The 24,407-nt window shown below is 39.2% G+C and overlaps 1 protein-coding gene across 1 annotated transcript in view; it reads left to right on the top strand.

Annotated features, from left to right (window-relative positions):
- The window catches only part of atp6v1ba (ATPase, H+ transporting, lysosomal, V1 subunit B, member a), a 43,145-nt gene that overhangs the window by 1,931 nt on the left and 16,807 nt on the right, over positions 1-24,407 (top strand). Inside the window, exons 2-6 of the mRNA XM_008306811.1 lie at positions 13,420-13,475; positions 14,208-14,306; positions 15,444-15,537; positions 16,197-16,274; positions 19,026-19,165. Coding sequence (XP_008305033.1) covers positions 13,420-13,475; positions 14,208-14,306; positions 15,444-15,537; positions 16,197-16,274; positions 19,026-19,165 — 467 coding nt within the window. The remainder of the gene's footprint in view (positions 1-13,419; positions 13,476-14,207; positions 14,307-15,443; positions 15,538-16,196; positions 16,275-19,025; positions 19,166-24,407) is intronic.

Below are 24,407 nucleotides of genomic sequence, written 5' to 3'. Positions count from 1 at the left end.
AAATGACTTAATGGAGCTCGGGCCATCTGAGAGCTAAGAAGAGGGGATGTAACATGTGATAAAACCCTTGTACGAAAAACATCTAACCATCCTGCTTCTGAAATTCTCTAATTTTGTTATAGCAGAATAGCTTGCCTTTTTTTTTTTTTTCTATGTCTCATCAAACGCATTACCAAAAAGCAGATGTCCATTCTGGTGATGAGGCTGCAATTTAGGACCAAATGATAATCTCAAGTAACTGTCAGGAAACTTTTGATGTGCTCCTCAAATATTGCTGCATTTACAATATCTGCTGGCTCGAGGAGAGTTATTTTTTTTGCTTTAATGTTTATTATGCCAATTCATATGAGAGAAACATTCACATGACCAGGCTTGACTTGTGGAGCTTTATTGACTTTGGAGCAAAATCCTACATTTTACATAGAATGCATTATATTAAATGAATGCCAGTGATAAAGACCCACCGTCTGTCAGGGAGCAAAGGACGGTGGGACATTTGTGCAACCCTAAAACGACAGCAAGACGCTGTTCGGACTCTCAGGCTACAGCCACACTCATGTGTTTTTATTTTAAAATGCTGTTTGAAAATTTAAATGATTTATGACTTGATGAACATTTTTAGCACTATTACAGTAAATATTCTCCATGCATACTATGGTGCCTGAAAGGGCGTATCACATGACCAGTTACCTGCACTGGGCAGTGCTCATGTAAACACGAAGCAGGTGGAGCTTACTTTGGAAAACATTATAAAAGAGGAGCAGCAATGGGCAAAAGTAAGACCAGGGTTTTCTGTAACTGTGTAAAGGCTGTTGGAACAGAGAACAAGGTCAGCATGTTGAACCAACCACTGGTGCTCAAGGCATATGTCTTTGTTTTATTTTGGAAAGTGGTCTCAAGGTAGGTGGGCGACAAATCAAGGAAGGACACGTAGTGACAATTCACACCCAGTCGGAAAATAAACCTGGATCTCTGCGTCATCGTTTCCAGAAGTTCCCGTTTATGCCAGTCCAGAATAAAACGCAACCCTAGAAGTGTCCGTTTTAGGGTCCTGTAGTGCTAGAGTACTGTGAACACCAGGCACAGACACAACACAAGTTAAGCATGTTAAAATAAAAAGTATTTTAAAGTGAATGTTGTCTCACAATCAAACTAAAATGAAAGAGTACATAGATGCTAAATTACTAGGATGTTTTTGTTTTACATATTTTACCTTTTTTGTCAAAACTAGATTTTCTTTAGTTTCTTCACAAGGCAATGTTATGAGAAACATTGCATCTGTGAATGAGGAGGGTCACTCTCAGTTCACACTCACAGACCAGAGTGAAGCCGTCCTGATCAGGCCTTCGTTGCAATTTCCTCTTTTATCGTCTCTGATTCATTTAAAGGACTGGAACTTCCTCAGTGACAGCTGACTTTTTTTTTTTTTTTTCATGTTCCAATAATCATTTTCCAGCGTACGAAGGAGCAGGGAAGGGAGGAAGCTTATCTAGCAGAGTGGCAAGCATCCATTGTCACTCATCATAACATACATTTCCACAGCAATAATTCTAAAGACAACAAAGACATATGCCTTGCAGTACAACAACAAAGTCATGTCAGACTGCCATTAGTTTCTCTTCAAAAACATGCAAGCTTCAGAATAGTCAAGTTCTGAAAATAATTTGAGGTTGTGAGCATCAGATTGGTGAGTACGACTGTTTTAATGATGAATCACTGCTGTGGACATGTGCATTGTACGACATTTTGGAAGATGACAAGTAAATATTGAAGAAGTTAGTGTTCGTCAGGGACCAGGGGGATTTAGCAGTCTTTCTCTAATTAAGCTGGCTGTAGATAGAGGATGGTTTTCATGGCTGTGGGAGAAATGAATGTACACAGTGGGGTTGAAACGATAAACGAAATTCCTAGTTTGATGTAGACCTTGGTTTGGGAGTCATGATTCATTATGTTTTTGACACATGAGAGGAAAAAAAAAAAACCAACAAAATGTACAACTTTTTCCAAAAAATGAACATATTCAAAATTGCCTAATTGGCTGCAATTTTTAATGTGGGTACCCAAATGTTGAATACTCCCAATAGGAAGAGTATAAAATAAGTACAAATGTCCTCCAAGAGATATACCTAGATAAATCACTACATCCAGCAGTGCAGCTTCAGCTTTAAAGACTACATAGAAAAACACTGTCTTTCTCCGTTTTTGTCAACACAGATATCCTACATGAGATTCTAACTGCACAAAGCATCTTGGGCGGTGGTATGTACAGTGCCTATGAAACGTATTGGAAGTTTTCCCTTTTATTGATTTTCAAAATGGAATCGTGATCGATATAATTTGGCTTTCTTGATTAACAAAAATTATTCAAGAAAAAAAGAAAAAAGCTTTCACTAGACGAGGATGATCTCTATTTCACCAATAGTGTGACTTTTAGCCCCTACCGGCTGCATCTGTGTTCAATTAGTTGAGTCAGTTTAAAGAGGAGGAATACTTTAATTACCAGATGTTGATCTGTAGGAATCAGTTAAAATTTTGACATGTAAGAGTCTCTCTCTCTCTTTCTTTTTTTAAATTTGTGTAAAAAAATGACAGATATAATTTACCACGATTCAGTGCTGAAAAAGCAATGAAAGGCAGTAACTTCTATGTGAGTGAATACTTTTTATAGGCGCTGTACGCTCAGTGTGAGTCGTACATTGACCAGTACAGTGTGAACAGAAGAACTGCAAATTCTGGCTGCAGAAAGGCCAATTACATGTCTAACTGTGTGGTGCCAGTTAAGTTGTATATGTTGAATAAAACTATCATGCTATAGAGTTGAGTTTGCAGTCTAGACTTGTTGTTGTAGCAGTGTGAGTGTGTAGACATAAGCAGGCTTCTAACAGTAGCTGTTTTCCTCACAGGATGTACAAAAATGAGGACATTTCATACTGAGTTTGTGTTCTAAACTGTTCAGGAGAACTCCACACTGGTTTGTAAAGCCTCACTTGTTTGTAGCTTCTCAAAGCCAAAGCTCAGACACCTCTGATGATATTCCTGTAGCATCAAAAAACCTTTTTAAAATGTTATTTTATTGTCGTGTTGCACCACCATTAGATAGTGTGTAGAGACAGAATTAGAGTTGGTATTATTTATGCTTGTTTAAGAATTACGATCTGACAGCTACATGTGACAGATGTGCTCAGAATAAGCCCTGTCCCTGTTAAGTCAAAGCAAAGCCTAAGATTTGTGTGGAGTGGAGGAAATCACACAGACCTTTTCAGTATAGCTAGATGCCAGACATCCAACAGTCCATAAGATCACAATGTTGAGATGGTTTTTCACTACCTTATTGACTTGACAGAGCTCTAAGGGAAGCAGCTATTGAAAAGCCACTCTGAGACAGAGCAGGAAAATAAACAAATAAAGAGATTTCTCATCAGACCAAGTCTTTTCTTTTAAGAGGCCTTTGTCTCTCTCATGTCAAATGCGACAAAAGCTATTAGCCCACGAAATGGCTTGTCTTTGTTTTAGTGGTGCATTCTGTCATTTAGTGCTATGAAAAGACATGGAGCAAGGCACTATACTTCTTTGTTAAGATTTAATTATTGGTAATAATGTAGTCACGATAAACAAATGTCTCATCTGTCACTATGAAAGTAATTTCTATAAAATCAATGTTATTTTTGTAACAGTTCTATAATCCACATTCTAATTAGGCTTAAGCAGCTAGCTTGTCAGTCGAAAAAAAGACTCCCGTGGGCGTTTGCCATTCTTTTCATGAAAGAACATTAAAATGTAGGCTAAAGATTCAACACCATTTCTGTCTGTTGCATGAACCAATCCACGTGAACGGCACACTTGTTTTACTTGACCATCATTTAGTTCCTGCTGTTCTTTGTCTTTCGTTTTGGTGGGTCGTTTTGGAGAAGTAGGCATGTATTTTCATCATATAAGAAATTCCACATACAATTGCTTAACTTCCCTCAAACCTTAGCACTTAACACTTGCATACCACTGTTTCAGTTAAGAGATTTCCATAGCAGTAGTGAAGATTAAATCTGCTATATGAGCCCAGTGTTGGGAGGGTCTCTACAGGTTTACAGTGAATAATTCAAACATTTAAAAAAAAAAACAACATTTTTTTCCACAATTTAATTCAAAAAGGGGAACTTTCATGTGTTCTACATTTCATGCAAAGTGAAATATTTCAAGCCTATTCTTGCTGTACATATTGTGACTCTGACGTATAGCTCATTAAAATCAGAAATCCACTATCTCAAATTATTAGAATATTCCCTAAGATCAATCAAAAACAGGATTTGCAGTGCAAAAACGTCCAACTCTTGAAAGGTATGTTTATTTATACACTTGATACTTAGTTAGGGCATGAATTACTGCATCAATGCAGCGTGGCATGGATGCAATCAGCTTGCAGCTCTGCTGATGTGTTATTGAAGCCCAGGTTGCTGTGATAGCAGCCTTCAGCTCGTCTGTATTTTTGGATGACATGTTGCTCATCTCGATCTTGACAGTAAACCATATGAGGTGTTCAGGTCTGGTGAGTTGGCTGGCCAATCAAGTCATGGTCAGCAAAATCATTTAGTAGTAGTTTGTAAGTGTATGTAAGCGTTTGTTCACGACTGTGTATACAACCTGAAGCTACAGCACAGAAAGCTATCCATACATAAAATCACATATTGTATGGATCTACTGTATTAATCAGCTGCCTCTCTATATGGACAGCTTTTTTCCTCAGCTATACTACCTCCTAGTAAAAAGGCCCCACAGACAAGAGGCCCTGCTCTGTTTGCAGACTTGCTCCTGATTACATTTCCTGGAGCCGTGTCTATATGGAGTACCTGTGTTGTACCTGCAGGGTTAAAAGCCTGTCTCATATTGTAGGGGTGGCAAAACAAGGAGCAAGACTGTCAGCATGACTGAAAAGAGGCGTGTCTACCCAGCCTGCTGACCTGAATTCAAAATGCTTTTTGTTTATCCTAAAGGTTTTCTGCTATTTGTTAACAAAACATCCGACTTGGCCTTCATCTGCTGGGTTCATTTTAGTAGCTTAGATTTTGTTTTCCCAGCGTACAAAGCACTGTCTGTCTGCAGGTTGAAAAGAAAATGTGTTTTTGTGCTATTGCCTTGTTTTTTGTTTTTTTTTGTCTTTCAATCCACAAATTAAATAGGTGGAAATAGGACAAATTTTCCGATTGCAAACTCTTAAACAATTATTGGTGTTACTGGCACAATATTTGAGCAAATATTATTTCTTATGAACACGTTTTTTGGTTCCTGTGGAGTTATCATTTAAGATGGAAATTTGCGACGATGATAACAGATTAGATATAGAATAAAGGGAATGCGTTGTTCTGATATTTGAGATAATTTTCAATCGGCAAAACATGTGGCAGTTCTTGTAATTGGCATTTTTGGTATTTTGCAAAGGAAACAGTTTCAGGAAAAGCTGTTTTTGCTGACACGAACCCTGACACAGGGTGAATGGACCACTTTTATGAAAGAATAGGAGGATTTCAGGATAATACGTTTCCTGCTTAAATGGGAAAAACCTCTGTAGCTCTGTAGCCCTACAAGAGTTATTTGAAGAGGATTTTAATGCTGTGGATCTGTAACTGATTTGCTTCCTTGTCAGCTTAATTTTTTCAACATATTACCTTACAGTCCAGAAACCAGCCAGCTCCCTAATACTGAAATAGGACCAGGCCCTGCTAGATCACAGACCTAAGCAGTTTGCCTCGTTGCCCAGCAGAGACCACGTGTAAAATAAAAAATAAAAAAAATCAGCCTGAAATCTTGCGCTGCATCGATCAGAAAACTAAAGTAATATAAGATAGGCTGTTTAAGACAGACAGATAGAAACAACCTTTGACACCATTACCAGAGATGCTTTTTATTGTTTTTTTTTAAAAATTTAATCCAGTGTCAGAACTGGATTTAAAATTCTAACCCACAGCACAGATGTACAACCCATTAAGATCTTTAGAGGGGAAAGATGCTCTTTCAGATCACTGTTCTTTATGCGCGATGCACTTTGCATTCAAATGAATTCAAGGATTATGTTGGTTGGATTTGACTTGAACTTGACAACACCAAACAAACTTAGATCAGCCATGGCTCAGGTGGTGGAGCAGGTTGACCACTAATTGCAAGGTTTGCGGTTTGATCCCCAGTCCCACCATGCGCCGAAGTGTCCTTCGGCAAAAACCCTGAGCCCCAAGTGCTTCCGATGGCAGGGGAGCACTTTGCATGGCGGCTCTGCCATCATTGATGTGTGTGAATTTCTCCTCTATGCTTTATATTTTAGTTAATCTTTAAAGACTTTCTCCATAGACGGTGTGAGGAGGACTTAAGTAGCAGTTACTCTGTCAACATGGGTACAGCATGCGAGTGTTATATGAAGGTGAACTTGAACAACAAAAATGTAAACCTGTTCTCTATGTTCTGTTGAACAGAGGTTCAACATCTTTCATATGATCTGTGCTACCTTGCCACTTAATTACCCCTTAGCCACTGCGCTGAAGTTTTGTCATCACAGTTTGTGTTTTACCACGCCCCCGGAGGTTCAGAGAGAACACAAATAAACCAAGCTGTGCTGTGTTTGAGACCATGTGGCTGAGTGTGGTGTGTTTATTTGGGAAACTGTGATTTTGATATTAGTGCACTACTAACTTTAACCGGGAACTTGGCAACAAAGACACAAAGGCTGCGTGAGGATGTTATTTTGTCATGTCGATTTCTTCTATTTTGGGCCGTGTGTGTGTGTGTGTGTGTGTGTGTGTGTGTGTGTGTGTATTGTGGGTGAGGGCTGTCTGTAGGTTTTAGGCAATTAGCATTCCCATGTCCAGTGGGGCTGTGGGAATCCCTTGAAGTAGAGGCTAAGACGTGATTGTGAGGCTGCACATCACAGCCACCACTGCTTTGTAGCGCTCATTTATTGTCAGAATGATGATGCGCCCCCATCTCCATCCCAGCTCTGACCACCCCCCCACCCCCCACCTCCCTTCTCCTCCCCTTGAGTTCCCCCTCTTTCAGCTGGGAAATTGAATTGTGTTGGAATGCTCTGTGCCTCTTTTCTCTGGCACTTGAATGGGCTCTTTAGTATTTCACACCAAGGTGTCCTTCAGGGTGCGAGGTCAGGCTACCAAAACAGCTTCTAGTGGCAGATTAGGACCAATTAACATCTTTGTACACAAAGGGCTCTGGCAGCTGAACAGGCTGCAGGGTGACCCACACTGCTATTGCATGCCAAGCCAGGGGACCACTGCACTTGAGCTGAAGTAGCAAAAGAGGGGTGGAGAAAGTTTTCCAAACCTAATGGGAAATGTTGCTACTTCACACCTCATGAACGTATAGCCCATTGAGCAGTCGTTACCTTGTGAAATGAGAGAGCAAACCACTTTTTTTTTTTTTTTTTTTTAAATAAATGATCACAGTTATATGTAAGAGGGTACCTTGAACTGTCCTGTCTTTTTTCTTTCATATACAGATAGTCTAGTATATAGAGGCAGGGTTAGGCCTTTAATCCCATTGGATCTACTCATTCATAAATTATACACACTTAACACTTTATGCCACCAAGTGGTCTATACATTTGTTTAAAAGGATAAATCTTAAAAACACTTAAATTTGAAGTAAGTGGCAACAGATGCTTTACTGCATTTGGATTTTGGGGGGGGTTTCTTCATGTAGTTTGGACATTAGAGGAGAATTAGACAAGATTGTACTTTGTTTAGCTAATAACAGGTTTATTCTGTGTAAACCCCCCATATGGGCCTGTAGCTTGATTTAAGAGGAATGCGATGGAACAGGTATTCTGAACCATTTTGTGTGGAATATTTGGTTCAGTGTAACATTTCATTGACTCAGTACATTCGGTGAGCCAAACAGATAGTGTCAGAAGTCTGTTTATGTTGACATAGTCATTATCCATTAGCAACAGCATGCTGGTAGCGTCAGCCTGGAAAGCTGCAGACATTGTACCAGTTTTATTAAAGATGTACTACATGTTAACTCCCATTATGAGTTCAGTTTGTGTTCCAATCAGCCGTTCCGTAGCCAGGATGTGCGATTCTTCTTATAGCGTCGCATGGGTTGTTTAGATGGACAATAAACCAAGAATATTTTTTACATTGACAGTATGAAGCAATTGAGTGTCTGAAATGTTACAGTAGGAATTATTGCAAACAAGACACTTTGAATATTTCCATTTTTTTTTTACAAATAATCATTTTAAAAGTTGTATCTATTTGTTGGTCTGTTTCTTTGCTGTACTAAAAACACATGTGGCTCTAAAATCAAGGTTCCTATCAAACCTTTATGGTTACCTTTACACCCTTAAAGTAAAGAGTGATTATGATAAAGATGTTTGTCATAATAAAAATGGATTTTGATGTTTTCCTCAAACTGCTTTCCCTAATCTTGGTTTCACGGTTAATGTTTAACAGCCACACATAGGTGTAATGCTTCATGGTAGCACCTGAACATTTTGGACATTTTAAGGAAGAAGTCCAGGAGATGCCTACACACTTTGTCTTTGGACAGTTGCAACCATGAGGTCAATTTTATTTCAAGTAAGGGGCAAACGGTTGGCTCTAAATCTCTAACTGAACAGGTGAGTGGTCAGGGGGACATCATTCCATCACAAAATAGTTAAATATTGTATCTTCTCTTTTTTGGTTCTAAGCTATTCATCTTTTTAGAGTCACTGTATATCTGTGTGTTTGTATGAAATGAGCGAAGACAATGTGACTTGAAATTTCTTCAAAACACTATCTACCATTAGGATGCAGTGGACTTGTGGATTTCTAAGAGGTTCCTATATAATTATGTTGCCCAATTTCCCCTGCACCATTACTATTATCACTCTTCAGTAAATAACCATATGCATCTCTTTTGTGGCCTGTGGGCAATTTCTAGGCTAAGTGTAGGTATTACACTTTCATTCTATAAACATGACCAATCTGCCATTTATGAGGAGAGGGAGGGAACATAAACATGATGTTGTTGAAATTTGATGGAATTTTGTTAAAAGCATTATTTACTTTACAGAGGGTATGATTGGTTCCAGGGAGCCGGCTGGCTTTTAAGTATAAAGATGCCAGTCTAACATGATGACCTGTTTATAATTAGTTATTCAGAGTTGGAACTGAAGTGTTTCATTAGTTCACTTTAACCTACAGGAGTTCCACAGAGGAAATACATTTATAAAGTCTGAAAATGAGTTCATGGGGTCACCTATGACTTGACTGCCCAAGTAAAACAGAGACAATTGATGATGTCGGATAAAATGCTTTAGATTCACAGAGTGTGACTGTCTGATCATCAGGATACACAATTGTAGCTTTTAAGCATGACTATATTTTATGCTACACTTCTACAAGATTAAAGGCTTCAGTGATGAGGTCTCTTTTCTCCTTAGACTAATAGGACCTCACTGGAACTGTCCTACTGTAACAAGTGTAAGAATGTTTCCAGTCCTTAGAAAAAGGACAAAGTCCTAGCTAATAATATAATGTAAATAATATTTTATCGCCTAATCTCTATTGAAGTGTTTGGTGATTTTATGTATTTATGTCAAACTGCAAACATGGAAAACCTTCTCTGTTGTTGTCAGCATCGCTATCAAAAATCAGCTGTACCTGTCTGTAACTTAATGTTCAAGTGATGGAACAATCAGAACGACCCTGTTTAAGCATACAGTGCTGAATGGCTTTCATCCTGTTTATGCAGTAAAACTTTAAAAACAATCGACTGGGTTATAACTGCTTCTCATGTCGACTGTCACATGTCGCGTTACAACTGTTGCACTTTGTCCAGTAGACGATACTGTGCAGTCCCAGTGCTGCAGATGGAATGAAGCATGTTAAGGGCTATATTGACTTTTATGAGTTTACGCGATGAGAGTAACTGCAAAACTACCTAATTGCATCTTTAAAAGGCAGATTTTGGTATATGCTGATTTGTACACGTCACATCAACTGTTAAAACATCGTCCATGATTAAACTATGAGCTTACTGCCTCTCAGTGACAAATGAGGAAAGCAAAGGTTTTCCATTAACTGCATGCCACCTCTCACCCTGCACTGAAGAACAAGGTCTTGTAGAGCAAACGTAGAGACGTGTGTGACGGCTTGAGTCATTCACCAGAATGTGGGCCCTGAGGCTAGAACTGAGATAAAGGCTGTTTAGAGTAAAACTCATTTTATTTTGGAGAAGCAAATGTATTTTTTGTATCTGTGGTGCCCTTGGTTTTTATCATCACACTTGAGCCATCTTTTATCGTGCTCTCTCTCAACAGTTTCTGCCCCAGCCTTCCACCACCACCACCACCACCACCGCCGCCACCTCCCCTTCCACCCTCAGCGCACACACACACACGCCCATCTGGCTAATAGAGGGTGAAATGCAAGTGTGTGTGGGAAATGGCTGCAATACTGTAGCGCATTGACAGGTTATTTTGTTGGCCCCTGCCTAATTAGTGGCATAGTGGATGCACCCCGCTAAGCTTTAGTGCTTTATGTTCGTACCAGTCTACTCTAATTTCCCTGCCCCTTTGATATCAGCTCTGAGATTGACGGTTCGCACATAAAGAGGAACACTAGACCATGATAGAAAACCCAGTGGAAACAATGCCGCCACCTTCAGTCCCCCACCCCCCACCCACCCACCCTTACTCCCATTTCTTTGCATTTTAGCCCCCAGGTCTGCAGATGTGCAGATGGAGGGAGTTATGGCGGGAGCAGTCCTCACAAACTCAATGTAAATTGACTTTCATGTCAGCACAGCGAATATTACTGCTTCATTTGGAGGAAAGGAACATATTAGGCTCAAAACGCTCTACTTCCCTGTTGGTCTGTACTCCTTTGATAGTTCTGAGTTATCGCTTCAGTCATCTATTACAGCTGTTTTTAGTTTTGCTGTTGTTACTGAACCTCAAGTAGTTCTGCTATTCAGAAGAGACTGGACCTGTTGAAAAGCTGTCTGTGTTTTGATTGTAGAGTACACTTTAATTATTGACATTCATAGTCGCGGCTGAAACCTATCTGCTCAACTCAATGTATGCTACAGTTTAGTGATATGCACGGTATTTGTTTGCAAACTATGCCAAGCTGAGGAAGGTCTGGTGTTGTTTTTCCTCAAAAGGAGGCATCTGGTGGAAAGCAAAAACAAAATAAAGGTTGTCTGAAAAAAAAATTGTGTCGTACTACACGTTTATGTGGCGTATGCAGAGTATACTGTATGTATTCATATGACCTTGTGCTTTCAAAAACATGCCTCATCTTCTTTAATGATGGTGCTGTTCATGCTTTCACTGGTTAATGGGTTTTGTTAGCATTCCCAAGCTACTGCCACATTGCCAGGATCAGCAGCTGCTCCTGAGCAAACTTCAGCTGTATTAAGATTTAGCAAACAAACCTTTGACTTTCCTTTTTAACATAAGAAAACGTTCTTTTTTTTCTTTTTTTTCTTTTTGCCATTATGGCGTACATATGTGCTGATAGGGAACATTTAACACGTGAAAACTAAACTGTGATCCCTGGTAGACACTGCTTTGATATTAAAAATATCCAGTGTTTTCTGTACTGCAGTATCTTGGTACTTTTCGATTGTAAACCCACAGGCATGTATCTGTGACAACCCACTGCATGGTCTTGGATGACGAGGCTAAATTTGCTTCCATTGGTTCTTGAGGTTGTATTAGGCTAGAAAACATTGGGTACATCTATAAAAATTAGTTTGGCGCCTCTTTAGTAAAACCTTTGAACAGGCATCGTTTTACAAGCTGGAGATTGTATCAGACAATATGAGAAACTCCTGACTGCAGAGCTCCAGCTGAGTCTCAAGTACGATCATTTTAAACTCAGATTTATGGTCTTTTTAAAAAAGGCAATCAGTCATGTAGATGAGAATAAGGAGATGCTTTTCTTTACATTTTGGGAAATTTAGTTTTGTTTGAGGGTGGCGCAGTTGGTTAGCACTGTTGCCTCGCAGCAAGAAGGTCACCAGCTTCTGTGTGGAGTTTGCATGTTCTCCCCGTGCAGCGTGGGTTCTCTCCGGTTTCTCCGGCTTCCTCCCACAAGGTCCAAAAACATGTTGAGGTTAATTGGTGATTCTAAATTGTCCATAGGTGTGAATTAGTGTGCTTGGTTGTCTGTCTCTAAGTGTAACCCTGTGATAGACTGGTGACCTGTCCAGGGTGTCCCTTGCCTTCGCCCTAAGTCAGCTGGGATAGACTCCAGCCCCCCCGCAACCCTAGTGAGGATTAAGCGGTATATAGATAATGGATGGATGGATGGATAGTTTTGTTTGAAATTTTATTGTAATTTTGTGTTTCCAGTTGAGTTATGTATGTTTGTACAAATGCCTGTCTTTGCATGTGTTGGTAAATAGCTTAGGGTGTAAATTTTGGTTTATACAATTTAATTGTTCCTATTAAAACTAACATTTAATGTATTTAATGCTAAAGTAAATAACCACTTAGCTTTAAATATGCTGTATGTCAGAATGTGAAAAAAAAAAAAAACATTCTAAGAACTTACAAAAACATTGTCAAAACTGTAGTGTCCATTGATTATGTGGCAGAGACCAATTAGCATATTCATAGATTTGTGCAAAGTAAGGGAGGCAATAGTGTAGTCACATCTGAGGCATTTTAAAACAGGAAAGAATTATTTTCCTGGAAAATATATTTTGAAATATATGTAACTTTGTTAAACCAAGATGAGATTTTAGGGGTTTAATCATTGTTGGAGAGGACCTTTAGAGAAGTTTGGCAACATTTTTTTATCAGCCAATCTCCAGTACATTTGGTAAGAAGTGACCTCTCCTTTATGTGATGGAGGTGAGGAAGGTTTTGGCCCAACTGGATAAGCAGAATAATTTTATTAGTGATTAAAGAAATCTATAGCAGGTGAAGCTCAGGGAAATGGCAATATGCAATGTTTTTAGTGACATATTTCATGTGTAATTTTTCTCGAGTTCCAGTATGTTCTTTCAGCGCATCTTGCTGCAGTTATTATGGTTTATTGTTCAGGAAGGCCACAGGCAATTCTCACTAACCTTCATCAATGATGACCCTTCATTTAGTGTTCTATTATTGCAAGGCCCAGAACTAACCACTTGCCTGTGTAATTGAACACAAGTGAATTTCATGCATTTTTTTTCCCCTGACATTTGCCTGCCTTTGACATTTAGGCCTGGAAGTGCATAAAAGCTGTTTAAATCTCACAGAGAAAGGTCAGCTTGTGATTATTAACAGTGTTGGCTGAAGGAAAGTCTGCCTATTCCAATGTTGATTGGTGGCTTTCAGCTGCACAAGGAAATGGGATTATTGCCAGTATTACCTCTGTTATTTTTCAGTCCTGCGACCTGTGAAGATGGAGAAATGAATAAACTTACATCTCTTCTCTGTTTCAGCCTACTCCACTGTGTCGGGTGTAAATGGACCTCTGGTGATCCTGGATAACGTGAAGGTGAGTCTGAATACAAGTTCTACTTTTACTCAACTACATATCCAGAAATCAGTTCTCACACTGCTCCTAGGGCTGAATAATAATCTATCTCCAATTGAAATTACACTGCAATTAGCAAATCACAAAGGCTGCAATTTATGATGTATAAGGTGTGGCTATTAAATAATACGACTAATGCTGTAGTTCAATTTTATTTAATACAAGCAGATTGAAACTTTCAGGAACTGTTTATGCTGCCCATACATTCATGTATACTACATGGTTGAAGCTTCAGACTGTGGGTTGACTGACATAAGCTCAGTTTTATTATTTAGTCGTGACAACTTGTACATTTTGCAGCAGGTCTGACTCAGAATTGAAACTATGTTAATGGTTTTTACAAATTCTTGATGTGGCACTCACGGTTTTGATGGTAATGCTCCTGCACATGTTTGAAATCTATTCCACAGTGACTAGTGAACTGAAGTTTTATTTTAAAAAGCAATATTGCAAATAAAATCCCAATAGCTGTCAGAAAAACTGCAATGATATATTTTCCAAATTGTTCAGCATTAGCTGCTACATTTGCCGAGTGTAATTTCTTCAAGAGGTTGGGATTTCAGAGATGCTATTCTACAAAATGTAAAATAAGCGTTTACATCCCCCCCTGTATTTATAGGTATGCCCTCATATGAGTGATGTAAATGTAGTTTTTGGCAGCTGTATTTAAACAGTGTTGAATGTTTGAACTAGTTCCCCAGATATGCTGAGATTGTCCACCTGACCCTGCCGGATGGCACCAAGAGGAGTGGACAGGTACTGGAGGTCATCGGAACCAAGGCAGTTGTCCAGGTGAGAAACAGAATATAACGACTGACTTGCTGGAAGCTACTGGACATATCAACTGAAAGTGTCACTGCTGTAAACTCTGATGGTCTGTTAATTAATATGTATGAATCCACAGCTGAAAATAGTCCTGGACAATTGCCCAGTGTGCTCCTGCTTCAGTAATGTTTGCTTAAAAATGCAGCTGTTTTAGAAATGACTGAATGTTTTCACAGAATAACACAATGTGTCCATCAGCTGTTATATATGTTCTAAGTCATGTCTGCTCTGAGTATTAGTCTGGTATAGTTGGTTAGTAATTCTTTGTTGTCTCAATCTTTCTCTCTCATTCAAAAGTCTAGAATCTATGAATAAGTGTGTGTATTATTTCCCCACTTTAGGTGCTTGATGTCCATGGTTTCTTGCTGTAGCATCTTACTGAATTGTGAAGCTAAATATCCAGTTGAATTACAAAAAGCAAAATCCGACTTGAAGAGCTGGTAACGGATGAACTGCATAGATTTCCATCCATCCATTTTCTATACACCACTTAATCCTCACTAGGGTCGCATGGGGGGCTGGAGTCTATCCCAGCTGACTTAGGGTGAAGGCAGGGGACACCCTGGACAGGTCACCAGTCTATCACAGGGCTATACTTAGAGACAGACAGCCAAGCACACTCACATTCACACCTACAGACAATTTAGAATCACCAATTAACCTCAACCTGTTTTTGGACTGTGTGAACCAGGGATCTTCGAGCTGCGAGGCGGCGGTGCTAACCACCGAGCCACCTTGCAGCCCCACTGCATAGATTTCTTGACTGAAAATAATTATATTTCCTGTAACCTTGAATGTATAGATTCACTGATTGTATTGCAGAGGACATCCATCATTACAGAACATGATTCAAACAGCTGTCCACGGGGATCATTCTTTGCCGTGTGGCAGATGCACAAATATAAACAATGGTGGGGGCCTCAGTGTGATGTACATCTCTCACGTCTCGGAGTCCTTGTGAATTGATACAGATAGAATGGAGAGCCAGCAACCTTCACCAAGCATGGAGATCATGCTCCGACATATGTAGACTTCTCTGTAGTCCAAAGAAACTGGAGAATGTTTTTTTATTCTGAAGTGCTTTTTGTGCTTGTGTTGATTTAGGTGTTTGAGGGAACATCAGGCATTGATGCCAAGAAGACGGCCTGCGAGTTCACCGGTGATATCCTGCGGACCCCAGTGTCAGAGGACATGCTGGGTATGATCAGCATGAATTCATTTACTTATAACCCTCCAAAGAATGAAGTAAATAATCTTCTGATTAGACCACCATTCAGGTTTTGTTTACCGCTGCACAGTCCTCCTGTCATCTTTCTGTCTTTTTAACACAAACATGAACATTTTAAAGCATGTTGAATTAAAGTGAACTGCATTTTCCTTCACTATGCTAATTTTACTTACGTTTTCAGTCTACTCAGTAAATAGTCAAAGCAAAACAACACTGAATCAAAGCTTTTAATTGAATGTTCTTGAATGTCTCAATCAATGTGATTATCTCAGTACAGCACAAGGTTACATACATTTGAATAGAGGCAGAAAGTAAACCTGCCTTTGTTTTTGAAGTATCATTAATCGCGTCCATGAATTTATAATTACTTGTACTTGTTGCTTGTAGACTCAACAAGAGCCATCTGAGCTGCACTTACAGTATCTCTTAAGAGTCTGACAGAAAACAGAATAGATCAGATGTGGTTCGGAGTGTCATCTAATGAATTTCATTTTATTGGTGTTTTTTTGTAATTATCTTTGAATTCAACTTTCAGATAAATCAAATAGCTGTTATTTATCAAATAGTAGACTTTATTTCTACTTGGCTCAAAAGAAGAAAAAAAAAAATCTTCCTCTTTCCTCTTTCAGGACGTGTGTTCAACGGCTCCGGCAAACCCATCGACCGTGGGCCCAGTGTTCTGGCTGAGGACTACTTGGACATCATGGGTACAACCTCAATAAACTGTGCTCTTCCTGTTGTTAATAGGATGTTTTCTATACCAAATTGATGCCTTTAAGCAGAATGTAACATTCAAAACTTGCAATTTTATTATTTTACAAAAAGCATCCAAAGCTTGTATACACTGATCAGCCATATCATTAAAACACCTGCCTAATATTGTGTACATCCCTTCATGGTACTAAAACGGCTTTGACTCATTAAGGTCTAGACTCGAAAGACCTCTGAAGGTGTCCTGTGGTGTCAGTCACCAAGACATTAGCAGCAGATCCTTGGAGTCCTGGAAGCTGTGAGCTGGGGCCTCCACGAGTTGTACCTGTTTTTTCAACACATCCCATAAATGTTGATCGCATTCATATCTAAGGAATTTGGAGGCCTCGTAAACACATTCGACTAACTCTTTATCATGTTCCTCAAGCGATGCATGCTATATGGTTTGCTGTGACCTCACAGGACAGCTTTGCTACCCTTATACATACAGTGGTGAAAAAAAAAAGGTTTTGGACACCCTTAAAATTTTACACAATCTCAAATATTATCATAAAATATTTGTGGAAAACTCTTTTTTATGTTTCAAAAGGTGTGGCTGCATTAGACAAACACAAACAAATACAAATGATATTTTATTTGTTTATTGTTTATAAGAAAAACTAAATTTGTGCCAGTTTCATTATGTCAGTTCTCAATATTGCTGGTCAACAAATAACAGAGAATGTGTTCAAAACTGAACAAAAAATAAATAAACCATCACATTATCAAATTAATATTTAGTTGTTCTGCCATTAGCACGCAGTAGAGCACTAATCCTGACTGGCATGGTCCCCATGAGTCTTTCACACTGTTGAGGGGTAATCTTGTCCCATTCTTCTTGAATTACTGCTTTTAATTCTTCTAAATTCTTTTGTTTACGCTTTGAAACAGACCTTTTGATAATCCACCACAGATTTTCAATGGGGCTCATGTGTTGAGCTGGCCACTCTAAGACCTGGATACTGTGCAGCCAAGTTGTACTGGCCCTGAAGGAGTCACAAGGAGCAGTATCTTGTTGAAACATCCGGTTTTGACCTCGACGGAACAGTGCATATGCAGAAGGGAGTATGTGGGTTTCGAGAATGACACAATACTTGGCAGAGTTCAATGTGCCATCACAAACAGTGAGATGACCAGCAGCACTCATGCATCCCCAAACCATGATACTGCCTCCACCATGCTTGCCAGTAGGTACTGTACATGCTGGAGATGCATGTACAGTAATGCTTCGTCTGGCCTTCTGCGTACCCTCACATTAGCAGGAGGAAGATAAAGCTGGAAACTGGACTCATCTAACCACAGAATCTTCTGCCACCTGGCTGTCCAGTTCTTGTGTGCTTGGCCCCAATGACACCAGGTTAATCTCTGCCTCTCATTGCTCAGGGGCTTCTTGACGGCCTTGCAGGACCTTAAGCCTTGATCTAAAAGTCAGCCACGTACAGTGCGGGTGGAACACTGGACACCAGTTTGGTTTGACCACTGCTGCTGAAGCTCCTGTGATGTCATTCGGTGGTTTTCCCTGCGCATGTGGATCAGGATGTGGTCATTTCTTGCTGAAGAAACCCTTGGACACCCAGATCTTGGTTTGTCTTCCAAGCTGTTGGTTCGTCTGTATTTCTGCAGAGTGTATTGCACTTCCTGGCTATCTGGCGGCAGCCGTACCCTTCCTGGCTGAGAATCTGCATCTTCAGGCGTGTTACCTGCGTTCGGTTCCTTGTTTTAGCCATTTTTGTCTCTGAAGAACTTTCAAATGTGCTGGCTTTATATAGACATGAAGCACGGCAACAAAAATGGTTTCTTTTCATAAAAAGCACGACCTTCATTAGTGGATCACTGGCACCAAAATGACCCAATACTCAAAATTTCTTATATATTTTTGTGGAACCAATCAATTTTACGTTTTTAATGGCTTTTTCAGGATTTGTTTAGTATTTTGGCTGTGACTGTACTAAAAGAAATTGCACTTGATGACCTAAGAGTGATTCTTAATGCAATATTTCAAAAATGTATGAGGTGTCTGAAAACTTTTTTCCACCACTGTATGGGCCTTGGGCATGCATAATCCAGCTCAGTGGTTGTTCTTCGTTGGACCACTTTTGCTAGATACTAACCAGTGCCTACTGGCAACACGTCACAAGACCTGCTGTTTTGGATATGCATCGACTAAACTGCCTTCACATCACAATTTGGTCCTTGTCAGAGCCACTCAGATTCTTACATTGCCCATTTGTCCGTCTTTCAACACATTTACTTCAAAAACTGACTGTTCAGTAACTACTCAGTGTCTGTGGTGTTCATGTTGTGACTGATCAGTGTGATGATGGAGCAGTTGTCTCTTTTCAATCAAACTTGTTTGTAGAAGTAAAAGTTTTTAAGGAGTAAAGAGGTTTTTTTTGTGTGTGTGAAGATGTTTTGCAGATAAAATCTATATACCAACTTCACTTTCTTTAGTATAATGATTCAGTTGATATAAAGGTTATTCCCTTCCAATTGTACTTGTTTTTATAATTCTAGTTATGTTTTTTTTTTACATTCTTTGTATACTATGGTCCAAGAATAAGCTTCACAAACAATTGTATCATTATTTTATTGCATTATTATTTTCTATGGCATTTCCTGTTTTTTGTCTACTACCTGTGTAATGATCAGAGAAGTATCTAATTTCCTTTCGGAGTCTCGAGCTGAAACAGTGTTTCTGTGTTTTCCAGGTCAGCCTATCAATCCTCAGTGCCGCATCTACCCTGAGGAGATGATCCAGACTGGCATCTCAGCCATCGATGGCATGAATAGTATTGCCAGAGGACAGAAGATCCCAATTTTTTCTGCTGCTGGTCTGCCCCACAATGAGGTGAGACCACTTTACCAATTTATTTCATTAGAGACATCCAAACTAAGACCGGGCAATACATTGTACTCATTTTATTCATTAAAATTTTTGGTTTTGCACAATGTGTGAAAACATGCCTAAATCGCAAAGTGGAGATACTGATGTGTTTCCTCTACCGTCTCTCAAACAACACCAGCGTTAGCAGTGAGAAATTGTTCTCTGGAGGCACAACAGTAACATAAGCTGTCACTGTTTCCTTGGAGACACCCGCGTGTGTGAGCTTTGCCAATCAAAGACACAGCAGCTGACAACAACCAAAAAGACAGAAAAAAGGTAGTCCTTTTACTGCAGTGGTATGGAAATGGTTCAGTTCTGCAAGGCGAATGTTGAATGGACCAGCCAGCTTTCCAACCAAAACGTGGCAGCACCACAAGCCTGTTTCATCACATGAGACTAAAGCAGGAGTGGAATGGGAGCGATGTGTGTCTCTTCAGATTCAGACCCTGTTACAGATCCAAAACCACTGCTAAAAAATAGTTAACAGTAGCTGCCTTACTTTAAAGTGTGACCTCATTTGACAAGACAGGGCACTGAGGGAAATTACAGAGGCATTTTACATCGGCAAAGACATGGTACCCACCCCTGCTCTAACGTGGTGCTTTTTTATTGGTTTTCTTGCACAACTGCTGTTGGTGTTTTTCTCAGAATTTTCAATATGTAAAAACTATAACTAATTTCCAACTCAATATTTGGTAATAATGTCCATAAAAATTATTTGGTATTTATTTGATTGTGGAATTCTTAATTAAGGTGAACTGCGTTTTACTCATACGGTTGAAACCAGAAGCTTATATACACTGTATAAAAAGATATACAACCTTTTTTTTTTTTTAACTGATATTTAAATGTGACTACACTTTTCCTGTTTTAGGTCAGTTAGGATTACCAAAATTATTTCTCTTTGCTAAATGCCAGAATAATGAGAGAGAGAACTTTTTATTACTTTCTTCAAAATCAGAAGTTTACATACAGTTCCTTATTATTTGGTACCGTTGCCTTTAAACTGTATGACTTGGGTCAAACGTTTTGGGTTTCCTTCCACAAGCTTCTCACAATAGTTTGCTGGAATTCTGGCCGATTCCTGCTGGCAGAACTGGTATAACTGAGTCAGGTTTGTAAGCTGCCTTGCTCCACACGCCTTTTCAGTTCTCCACAAATTTTCTACGGTATTGAGATCAGGGCTTTGTGATGGCCACTCCCAAACATTGACTTTGTTGTCCTGAAGCCTCTGTAACTAATTTGGCGGTATGTTTAGGGTCATTGTCCATTTGAAGACCCATTTGCACCCAAGCTTCAACTTCCTGGCTGATGTCTGGAGATGTTGCTCCAGTATTTCCACATAATATTCTTTCCTCATGATGCCATCTATATTATGAAGTGCATCAGTCCCTCCTGCAGCAACACACCCCCACAACATGATGCTACTACCCCCGTACTTCACAGCTGGGATGGTGTTCTCAGGCTTGCAAGCTTCCCCCTTTTTCCTCTAATTGTAACGATGGTCATTACGGCCCAACAGTTCAGTTTCAGTTTCATCAGACCACAGGACATGTCTCCAGAAATTAAGGTCTTTGTTCCTGTGTGCATTTGGAAACTGTAATCTGACTTTTTTTATGTTGTTTTTGAAGTAATGGATTCTTCCTCTCTGAGTAGCCTTTCAGCTCATGTCAGTATAGGACTGGTTTCACTGTGGATAATGACACTCTTTTATCTGCTTCAGCAGCATCTTTACAAGGTCTTCTGCTTTTGTTCTGTTCATCTCTTGGACACAGAACCCTTCCTGAGCAGTATGATGACTGGACATTCCCATGGTGTTTATACTTGTGTATAATTGTTTGAACAGATGAACGTGGAACCTTCAGGCATCTGGAAATTGTACTCAAGGATGAAGCAGATTTGTGGAGGTCCACAATTCTCTTCCTGATATCTTGGTTGATTTCTTTAGATCTTTCATGTTGTCACAAAAGGAAGCAGTGTGTTTGAGGTGTGCCTTAAAATACATCCACAGGTGTGCCTCCAATTAACTCAGATGTTGTCAGTTGACCTGTCAGAAGCTTCCAAAGCCATGACATCATAATCTGGGCTTTCCCAAATAGTTTGAAGGCATAATAATGTCAGCGTAAGTAAACTTCTGACTTTGAAGAAAGTAATAAAAAAAAATTCTCTAAAAAGTTCTCTCTGTCATTATTCTGGCATTTAGCAAATAGAAATAATTTTAATAATCCTAACTGATCTAAAACAGGAGAAGTTTAGTCTGATTTAATGTCAGACAGTGGGGGGGGACAAAAAACGAGAAAACGTACACATTGTGTCTTGCTGTTAGATCCTGATCGATCCTGTCTCCATACTGGACGTAATTTATTACAATTCATTAATGAAGTTACCACTGTTGTTCCACATGCATGAGTGCCCACAGCTCTCTCTTTGGGGATGCTAGTGTGGATCATGTTGCTGTCTGATGCTGCAGGTGTTTAAAAACCTCAGAAGAAAACCTCCCACAAACAGCTGAAAGCAACAAACTGAACTTTTGCTCCTGTTACCATTTTGAGTTTCATTATTTTGACCTGTTGAGGAACCCGTCATCTCTTTATTGTTTATTTTATTTTTTAGATGTGACATTGTCAAGCAAAGTGCATGAGAAAGGTGTTTAGTAATTCTGACACACAAACTTTCTCGGGCTCTCTGGGATGTTTTTGACATTATCAGTGATGAAATGTGGAAAAAGTTGTTCCCTAATCACTTCTCACTACTCAAAGTACAGTTGCTTGTCTGTGCCTGTACAATAATGGAATGGCATCTAATTCTGACTTGTGCCATGTTGAAAGAATTATATGAAGAGTTCATTTGTAAAAGCAGATAACTCCATCTTCACACCCCTTCAGAAACCCACTTTTCCATCGTCTACCTGAGACAATATCAATCAAACTTATGTTATCTCTATTTTTGTCGTTATTTCTTCTGAGTCAAATCCACTCAACTTCAGTTTGATTGATATTATCTCAAGCAAACAACAAAAAAATGTTTTATGAAAACCTAAAAAAATTGAGTTATCTGTTTTTGCAAATGAACTCTTCATATGTTACTAGACAGAATTGCTGTTGTGACTTTTATGGAAACATGAGCAGCGTCGGACATGAAGCCGATACGTTCAGCCGTCAGTTCAATGGAAAGGAGAGCATGTCTGAAAGGGGCTTTACAGGGTTGTTGTTGTTACGTTGTGGTTATGCATTGTTCTTCCTCCTGTGCCAAAGCTAGTGGCATTGCATCATGATAGCACTATGGAGTTAAATCACAGGAAATGTTTTAGTTCAAACATCAACTTATATTTTTCTAATTATTCTCTTGATAATCATTTCCTGGATAAACTCAGCTACATAGCCATTTCTGGAGATAAGTAAATGCATGTGTTCTCCAGGTCAGCACTAAACCTCTATGATCCAATTACAATACATTTTCGTTTATAAAAACAGTTTTTGTGTGGCAGTCTCACAATGGAATGTTTGACATCGATGAGTCAAGTCATTCATGAGTGTCGGCTGTTTTTCTCATTGTCACATGACAACAGTTTTACTTCCTTTAAAGGGTTATTTGTGCCTCACTCTGGAAATTGTATGACTCAGTTATTCTACATAAGTAAATGTTAGACATGTCACGAGTGTCCTACATTCCTGACTATCTCTTGATGTATCTGGCAGAGTCAAGCATCTGACAGAAGTTCACTCTTAAGTGCCATGGTTATCGTTACGAAACAACTTGTATTCATAAATGACACCAATGTTAAAAATGCAAAAAAAAAACATCAGCAAGGTAAACAATGAATTTCATGTCTGTATGTGGAATGAGTTGTATGACATTTACTGACGTCCTGTTCCAGCTCCAGTGTCTGCTTCTTATTTGTGACACACAGCTGTGTGGCACACACAGCTTTACAGTCGCTGAGTGGAAACTAAACCAACAAGATCAGGTCACACTGAAAGAAGTGTGATCTGTTATTTCCAGCTAGATGGAGGTTTTTGTCACAGTACACTAGTTTAAGTGGGACAGCTTTGGAAACTATTCCAAGGCAAAAAATGATATGAAATAAACAATGGCAGCAAAGACCATTCCATTGTGTTGGACGAAACAATATTGATTGATTCAATCTATTGAAGCACTCCAGCACAATTGAGGTTTCTTGAATAACAGGCTATTGGCTGTTCTTGATGCTCTTCAGCTAAAAAAAGTGGATTTAGAAACCAGCATTGACCCCTGCATTCTTCTCTACACTCCTACAGTCCCTTCCATGTCAGTGCTCAGGGACACAATTTGATGCTGCTACTGTCATACAATGGAAAACCACTGTTGGAACTTAACAGCACTGTGGTTCTTTGTGTCTTGTGGAAGATGTTTTAATAGACACTGAGTCCTCATTTTCAGGCTGTTACAACAGTCTAACATTTACACTCACACGGCACGCAAGACTATATTTACACTTGATTGACTTTGGAACCTCTTCCATCAGTTGTCTCCCAAATGCAGGTGGACATTAAACCTGTAAACGTTATTTTAGATAGATTTAGGTGTCTTTATGTAAAGGCACAAGTAAAACATATTAAGAGTGGTTCCTTTTTCTTTGTATATGTAAAAATACATAGTAAAATTGTAAATGGTGATTTCTCTGATAGGTTTCAGCTTTTACAGCTTTTGAGGGTATGATACTGTAAGAAGATATTCTATTCTATGTAGAACTTGAGAAGGAAAATTATCCAACCCCAAGAACACCATTGTCACAGTTGAGCATGGTGGTTTAAATGTAATATTTTGCTATTGTCGCACTTTATCTTCCTTCTGATTTTTGCCAAAATGTTCAACGACTTTAAACAAACTTATTGTATGACGACCTTTTCCAATATCCCCACGTGGCCAAAAAATTAGTTAATGTTTAATATGAGAGTGGTAACCCTAGCTACAAGGTTTCTAATAAATTTCTGAGTAAATCTGTCATAGCATCAGTTTCTTTAATCAGTTGCCGTCTTATGAGCGTAATTAGAGCTGTCAGGCCAAGTCTCATCCCCACTTTGAAAATACATGATCAAAAGGTTTGGCTGTAGAACCGACCAAACAAACACGACGTGTGTTGTCCGCCTAATGATGACCCATTTGTCATGCCATCAGGATGGTGCAAAAACTTGGCTCGTTGTTTCATTAAGCACATGTGACAGGT

The sequence above is a fragment of the Stegastes partitus genome, unplaced genomic scaffold, assembly GCF_000690725.1.
Source record: "Stegastes partitus isolate 25-593 unplaced genomic scaffold, Stegastes_partitus-1.0.2 Scaffold47, whole genome shotgun sequence".
Taxonomy (NCBI): Eukaryota; Metazoa; Chordata; class Actinopteri; family Pomacentridae; genus Stegastes; species Stegastes partitus.
This window is presented reverse-complemented; position numbering and strand designations above follow the sequence as displayed.